General features: G+C 41.7%; 1 protein-coding gene across 1 annotated transcript; it reads left to right on the top strand.

Annotated features, from left to right (window-relative positions):
* The first annotated feature begins 5,118 nt into the window (after window positions 1–5,118).
* On the top strand, window positions 5,119–6,816 carry LOC149775658 (uncharacterized). Its single transcript, XM_089943506.1, has one exon. The coding sequence runs from the start codon at window positions 5,119–5,121 to the stop codon at window positions 6,814–6,816; it is 1,698 nt and encodes a 565-aa protein (XP_089799632.1).
* Window positions 6,817–8,078: the final 1,262 nt, after the last annotated feature.

Here is an 8,078-nt window from a genome sequence, read left to right as displayed (position 1 = left end):
TGCAATTTCCATCCACGAAATCGATCCAAAATTAAAGAGTATTCTTATGCATTTCCCATCCAAGAAATAAATCCAAAATTAGAGATTGTTCTTATGTATTTCCCATTAATGAAATCAATCTATATCAAAGATTGTTCGTATGTATATCCCATCCACGTAATAAATCCAAAATTAACGATTATTCTTAAGTATTTCTACATTTTACGTCTATATATATATATATATATATATATATATATATATATATATATATATATATATATATATATATATTGTGTAGATAGTAGAATTTTAATCAAAGTTGTAGAAATAGGTCTTTTCATTTGTTTATGGCTGATTTACATGATAATATTTCACCGGTCCTGTTTATGTAACACTTTAAGAAGAATGGTACAAAATCCTTTTGAAGGTCACGGAACATGGAAACCCTAACATCACCTGCCAGGAGATTTTACTGCTGTAGTCTGGAGCCCAACACTCTGCCTTACTCTTGGACAGTTCCAAATCCCTGATAAGGCCATTCAGTTCAACTTGTGTTAATAAGTGTGGAGCAGACGAGGAGGTTGGGTGAAAATATGGGTTATGTGACATTGATGGTGTATGACTAGAAGTTTCATCATCTTCCTCTTCCTCGTCTGACTCAACTGAGAATGATTCAGGTGCATCAGGAACCGGCAGACCTTCTCCGTGGGGTATTGGGCGTATAGATGATGGAATGTTTGGATAATGCACAGTCTGCTTTTTGTTCTTTGACACACATTTCCCAACCGGAGGTACCATGCAGATGTGAAGTAGAAATTTTATGTCGATGTAACAAGAATACATTAGCTGAGACCAGACAACCATTAATTAGATTTATGGAGACAAGCGCGTATCATATCGCCATAATACCGTGTACGGTAATGTCCTTTAGAGGGAGAATTCTGTTCCTAATTAAATATTTGTTTATATAGCAGCCAGGCGGACACTTTAGGACAAGGAAAACTTCATTTTCATGGTAAAGTTGTCACAATTGAGAGAATGCAGAAACTCTGTTACTCAAACTACCAGGGTCAAGTTGACCCTGACTTTGGCGCCTCTGGAAAAAAGGGGGCAGAGATATTCGATTCTGATTGGTACGTTAAATGAGAGGGCGTGTTCCAACACAAAATTTCATAGGTTTTAATATCGCCCGCATCGAATTTTAATCAGTCTAAGCTTTTCCTGCAAGAGGAGACCCAAAACGTAGGACTCCGGAAATTTGCAAGAAATTTCCGTAAAACAACTGGTGTCCAAAAAAGGGGACGATTGTCGAAAGGAAGCGACGAACTAATTTACCGATTAGAGGGAGAAACGTGACAGCAAAGGTAGTGTGACAATTCCATGTAATTTGTTTATGCCATATATAATGCTTTGCTGAAGTTATTTATTTGTATCTGCATGAATCTTTTTTCTACATTCGTGTAATAATTTGCTTTATGAAGTATAACTGTGTTGAGTTTATGCATAGGAAGTTGTACATTAATCTTCTTTAGATAAGTTTGACGAATTGTTTGAATTTGTCGTCTTGTTTGCATAAGAATTATGTTCTAAGAATTTAATGCATTACATTAGTTAATATGATTACAAGAATCCGTGTGAATTCGCCGAATTTAGAAGATTCCACGTATGATTAAGAATAAGTGTGTATTGACGGAAATGATCTAGTAATTGATTGACGTGATGTATCCTATTTATTCGCTGTGTATGTGGTAATGTGTAAGGTCAAGGCGTAACGAATTAGCCATTTGACTAACTAGGGTCATTATAGGACATGTGGAGTCGATTGATAGCCTTAGCGTCTGTTTAGCACTGATAGTGAAATCTGATAACGAGGGAGAATAATGAAGAATTAACCGTTTCATAAATAACGGGAAATTTAGGTTGTCTCTATTTATATTTATTTAAAAGGGAGAAAATAGCTCCAGAGACGTATAGAACGAATGAGGGATGTTATTCTGAGACCTATACGGAGAAGCATAGAGAAGAGTGCAGTGAGACATATAATCCTGTGACGCAACCCTGCAACGTATTAATCTCTGAAGAAGTATTTTGAGAGTGTCCTGAGACGGGTGGTAGAAAGTATCATCCCGAGATCCAAGGATCTGAACAGCGACAGAGGAAGCAAAAACAGACTGAGGACGAGCAGGTTATGAAATCATACAAGACGTTGACTTCGATTGTTCACTCGATCCTATGATGAACTAAATCTATCAGTAACAGATCGGCTATCTTATTTAGATCTATTTGCGTTTTCTTTGTATTTCGGCGAAAGTTAAATTTCTAAAAGCAGAGTACATTCCTGATGTAATAAATTTTCACAGAGTTTGTATGTAATTGATTAAATTGTTTGTTTACATGTACGGGGCCTCGTGTTGGTTTGTTCTATATACCTGCTCAGATCTCTATCTATTCCACCTGTAAGTTTCACCACTTATATTTATACTTACTCAACCCCTAGATAACGAAAACCAAATACGGAGGGACATTCACTCCCCCCGTGTAACAATTTTGGGGGCTTTCGTCCGGGATATCAGAACACTTGCATTCGAGTAAATGAGTCTGAGCAAATATAGAACAAAATCAGTATCTAGATAGTGATAATTCCATTATTACTATAAGAAATAAGGATCAGAGTGAATCGAGTCATTGTCTGCTATTTTGTTTAGACATATATATATATATATATATATATATATATATATATATATATATATATATATATATTGTGCATGTTAATTTCTTGCCATTTCTTTTCATATTGTGATGAGAATATTGTAAGAATTGAGACACATACCTTTGCTATCAAGTCGTATTCTAAATTTGTGGGGTAAAGTGGAAAATTTCCTTTGTATTCTCTTGTGAGAAGAGATATTTAGGCAAATCCCGCAGTAATAAATTACGCCTTGTTAGTGGTTAAGCGCTGCACTAATTTGGGGAGGCATTCCAGCTGCGTACTGCCTGTTTATTTATTGATTGATTGGTACAGGGACCGTCTGGTTTAACTGAGTCAGGCATACGATAAATACGTGAGGGGCTATTTTCAAATAGGGCAGTAAAACTTAAGTTATAGGTAAAAGACTTAATTCTTGTGTCACCTTACAAGTAGACCAGGATGGCGACAGACAGACAATTAGTTAGGGAATTTAAATCAATAGGAAGAGAGGAATTAGGTTACGACGGAACTCAGTTAGCTGACTTTGTCGAACGAAGTGTTAGGGAACACAAGGAGCAATTAGCCGCGGCACGAGAGAAGGACAGACAAGCAGCTGAGCGTGAACGTGAGAAAGACAGACAAGCAGCTGAGCGTGAGCGAGAGCTTGAATTAGCCAGATTGCAGGCCGAGGAGAAATCTAGAGAACGCGAACATATGTTAGCCATGGAGAGACTGAGGATCGAAGCCGAGTTCAGGAGGGGTGAAGATCTGAACGAACGTCCAGGGTCCACAAGTAGACGATCTGAAGACAGACGACCAATACAGATCACCATGCCCATGTTCAATGACAAGGACGAAATTGTTGACAACTTTTTGACACAGTTCGAAAAGTTGGCACTGGTTCATCAGCTACCCAGAGACCAGTGGGCTATCAATGTTTCAGCATTCTTACAGGGAGCCGCGAAAAACGTCTACCACAATATGACACCGGAGGAGATAGACGACTACGACGCTCTGAAGAAAGCGCTACTACGGCACTATAAGCTGTCGGCAGAAACGTTCCGGAAACTCTTTAGAGAATCGTCGAAAAAAGCTACCGAAACGCACGCGCAATTCCATAGCCGAGTACGCGTAATTTTTGATAAATGGATGAAAATGTCTGGCACCGCGCTAACGTATGAAGGCATACGCGAAGAAATTTTGAAAGAGCACGTCTTCAGTACGTACAGGAAGGATTTAATAGTATTTTTAGCGGAGCGTGAATTCTCGACCTTGGATGACATAAGCGTGATGGCCGAGCGCTATGAGAGCGCGCACTCGCATGCAACCACCTGGGGTGGCAGGGACCGACCTGGAATCGGCGAGCATAGAAAGACCACTGAGGTGGCACCCCAAAGACGGAATGGACAGAATGGTGGGAGGCCAGGGGCCGGAAATCTCAGCCGAGAACATTTCCGTGGGTCGGGGAAGACTCAGGGGGTAGAGAAAGATGCCACGGGGAGGAAAGGTGAGCCGGTGTGTTACGGCTGCAACAGACCAGGCCATGTCGTTAAGGATTGTAGGAAATATCGTCCGACAACGATTAATTCGGTAACTCCGAATACTGTTAAGAGACAAGAAACAGTGGAGTTGACTAACACAGCAGTAGCTACGGTTAACGGTAAGAGGGCAACCGTACTGTATGATACGGGCTGCAGTTATCCTGCCTTGGTGGATAGTAAGTATGTCAAGCCTGGGGATTATACAGGCGAGACGGTTGAAGTCCAGTTTGCTAACCGGACGAAGGATTCGCTTCCGGTCGTTAGCATTGATCTTGATTCGCCGTATGTAAAGGGTCGAATTCAAGCAGCGTGTTTGTCGGGACTGTCTCATGATGTAATATTAGGGTGTAGGTATGTGTTGCCGCAACCTAACCCTATGACGTGTACACCTGTATACGTCGGGTCTGTTGAGACGAGGGCTATGAAGCGAAGGTCAGGGTCAAAGCCGCTACGACCCACGACTTCGCCCATAGACAATTTGCTACCTGGCGAGTTGAGGAAACTTCAAGAGGAAGATTTGTCTCTCAACAAGGTACGCAGGTACGCAAAAGATGGGTCTATACGGAGAATGCCAGACGGCGAGGTAAAGTTCGCGACGAAACGCGGTATTTTGTATCGGTACGCCAAGAAAGGGACCGATACGTTCAAGCAAGTTGTTGTGCCCAGAGCGAAGCGAGCAGAAGTGCTTAGGCTGGCACATGAGGGTCTACTTGAAAGCCACATGGGCGTGGCGAAGACCAGAGATAGGTTGGTGAGGGAGTTCTACTGGCCAGGTGTGTATGGGATGTTCGGAGGTATTGTTTGTCGTGCGACAAGTGTCAGCGGGTGGCGCCCAAGACCTACCATCGCCCGGTGCCACTAGGAACCACCCCACTGATTGACGAACCTTTCTCGAGGGTGGCGATGGACTTGGTAGGTCCGATAAAGCCGGCGGCAGAAAGCGGTAATCGTTATATATTAACGATAGTAGATTACGCCACTCGGTACCCAGAGGCAGTGGCCTTGAAGAACATTGACTCAGTCACGGTGGCTGAGGCCTTGTTAGGAGTGTGGTCTAGAGTTGGTGTCCCTGAGGAGATACTGACTGACCAGGGGACGCAGTTCGTGAGCCAGGTGATGGAAGAAGTAAATAGATTACTATCTATTAGACACCTGACGACTACCCCGTATCACCCGCAGTGTAATGGTTTGGTGGAGCGTTTCAGTGGGACATCGAAACAGGCTCTGAAGAAGCTATGTGAAAGTCGACCTAGGGATTGGGATCGATACCTTCCCGCGATACTGTTTGCGTATCGAGAAGTGCCACAGGCAAGTTTGGGTTTTTCACCTTTTGAATTAGTATATGGAAGGACAGTCAGGGGACCCATGGCTGTGTTAAAACAATTATGGACGGATGAGAAAGCATCGGAGGAAGTGCGAACAACATACCAATATGTTGGTGATCTCCGCAACAAGCTGGAAGAGGTTTCGAAATTGGCTCAGGAGAATCTCTGTGACGCAAGGGGACGTCTAGCCAAATATTACAACAACAGGGCAAAGGAACGTCACTTCGAGGTGGGTGACAAGGTGTTGTTGTTGCTACCGTTAGAAGACAACAAACTTCAAGTCTCATGGAGGGGACCATTCGTGGTAACGGAGAGAAAAGGTGGACAGAACTACCGTATCCGGGTAGGAGACAAGGAGAAGTTGTACCACGTAAATCTCCTGAAACGTTACCATGAAAGAGAAACACCCACAGAGTTCGTGGTAGCTACAGTTGTAACAGAAGAAGTCGACGACAACGGAGGAGAGGCGGAAGTACTCCCTAGTTGTCCTTTGACGAGGGAAGAAACCTACGTCGACGTTGTGCTTGACGGGACGTTAACGTCAGAGCAACGTAAGGAAGTGGAGTCGTTACTCCAAGATTATTCAAGCGTCTTGACAGAACGACCTGGCAAGACGGAGTTGGAGGAGTTCACCCTGAAATTACTGGATGAGAAACCAGTGAAGTTAAAGCCATATCCCCTACCCTATGCAAAATTAGAAACTGTCCGAAATGAAATTCAAGCTATGATAGACATGAGAGTTATAATGACTGACTTAACTCGGAAAAAAGCTCCGACTAAAGTTGTATGGACAGACGCATGTGAACGAGCATTTCAGACGTTAAAGGACAGACTGACGTCAGACGCAGTAGTGAAATTGCCTGATGTGACCCGAGATTTTGTCTTACGTACTGACGCGTGTGATAGAGGTTTAGGGGCAGTGTTATTACAAGAGCATGACGGAAGCTTATTCCCAGTTGCTTACAGTAGCAGGAAATTGTCGACTGCAGAACGTAATTATTCGGTATCTGAGAAAGAATGCTTGGCGATTATCTTTGGGATAACTAAATTTCAACGTTACTTGTATGGACGAAAAATTATTTTGGAAACTGACCACCAACCACTAGCTTATTTAGCTCAAGTTAAGTTGACAAATGGACGACTAATGAGATGGTCATTATTTCTACAGCAGTACCAAGTCCAGGTACGATACATTAAAGGCAGCGAGAATGTAGGAGCTGACTGCTTAAGTAGACTAGGGACGTCTGAGGTGAAGGGTTCACCTGAGGTCGTGTAACTGAATAAGATTAGATCTCCAAAAATTTGGAGAGCAAAATCCCTGATTTTACTCTTCAAGGAGGGGCCTATGTGAAGTGGCAAATTTTATGTCGATCTAACAAGAATACATTAGCTGAGACCAGACAACCATTAATTAGATTTATGGAGACAAGTGCGTATCATATCGCCATACTACCGTGTACGGTAATGTCCTTTAGAGGGAGAATTCTGTTCCTAATTAAACATTTGTTTATACAGCAGCCAGGCGGACACTTTAGGACAAGGAAAACTTCATTTTCATGGTAAAGTTGTCACAATTGAGAGAATGCAGAAACTCTGTTACTCAAACTACCAGGGTCAAGTTGACCCTGACTTTGGCGCCTCTGGAAAAAAGGGGGCAGAGATATTCGATTCTGATTGGTACGTTAAATGAGAGGGCGTGTTCCAACACAAAATTTCATAGGTTTTAATATCGCCCGCATCGAATTTTAATCAGTCTAAGCTTTTCCTGCAAGAGGAGACCCAAAAAGTAGGACTCCGGAAATTTGCAAGAAACTTCCGTAAAACAACTGGTGTCCAAAAAAGGGGACGATTGTCGAAAGGAAGCGACGAACTAATTTACCGATTAGAGGGAGAAACGTGACAGCAAAGGTAGTGTGACAATTCCATGTAATTTGTTTATGCCATATATAATGCTTTGCTGAAGTTATTTATTTGTATCTGCATGAATCTTTTTTCTACATTCGTGTAATAATTTGCTTTATGAAGTATAACTGTGTTGAGTTTATGCATAGGAAGTTGTACATTAATCTTCTTTAGATAAGTTTGACGAATTGTTTGAATTTGTCGTCTTGTTTGCATAAGAATTATGTTCTAAGAATTTAATGCATTACATTAGTTAATATGATTACAAGAATCCGTGTGAATTCGCCGAATTTAGAAGATTCCACGTATGATTAAGAATAAGTGTGTATTGACGGAAATGATCTAGTAATTGATTGACGTGATGTATCCTATTTATTCGCTGTGTATGTGGTAATGTGTAAGGTCAAGGCGTAACGAATTAGCCATTTGACTAACTAGGGTCATTATAGGACATGTGGAGTCGATTGATAGCCTTAGCGTCTGTTTAGCACTGATAGTGAAATCTGATAACGAGGGAGAATAATGAAGAATTAACCGTTTCATAAATAACGGGAAATTTAGGTTGTCTCTATTTATATTTATTTAAAAGGGAGAAAATAGCTCCAGAGACGTATAGAACGAATGAGGGATGTTATT

Source organism: Sinohyriopsis cumingii, chromosome 19 (genome assembly GCF_028554795.1).
Source record: "Sinohyriopsis cumingii isolate HCF-2022 chromosome 19, ASM2855479v2, whole genome shotgun sequence".
Lineage (NCBI taxonomy): Eukaryota > Metazoa > Mollusca > Bivalvia > Unionida > Unionidae > Sinohyriopsis > Sinohyriopsis cumingii.
The sequence above is the reverse complement of the archived record's forward strand: the minus strand, read 5'-3'. Positions and strand labels throughout refer to the sequence as shown.

Bases quoted from the DNA above. Each gene is read 5' to 3' on its own strand.
- LOC149775658 (XM_089943506.1), top strand. From the start codon at position 5,119: ATGGACTTGGTAGGTCCGATAAAGCCGGCGGCAGAAAGCGGTAATCGT.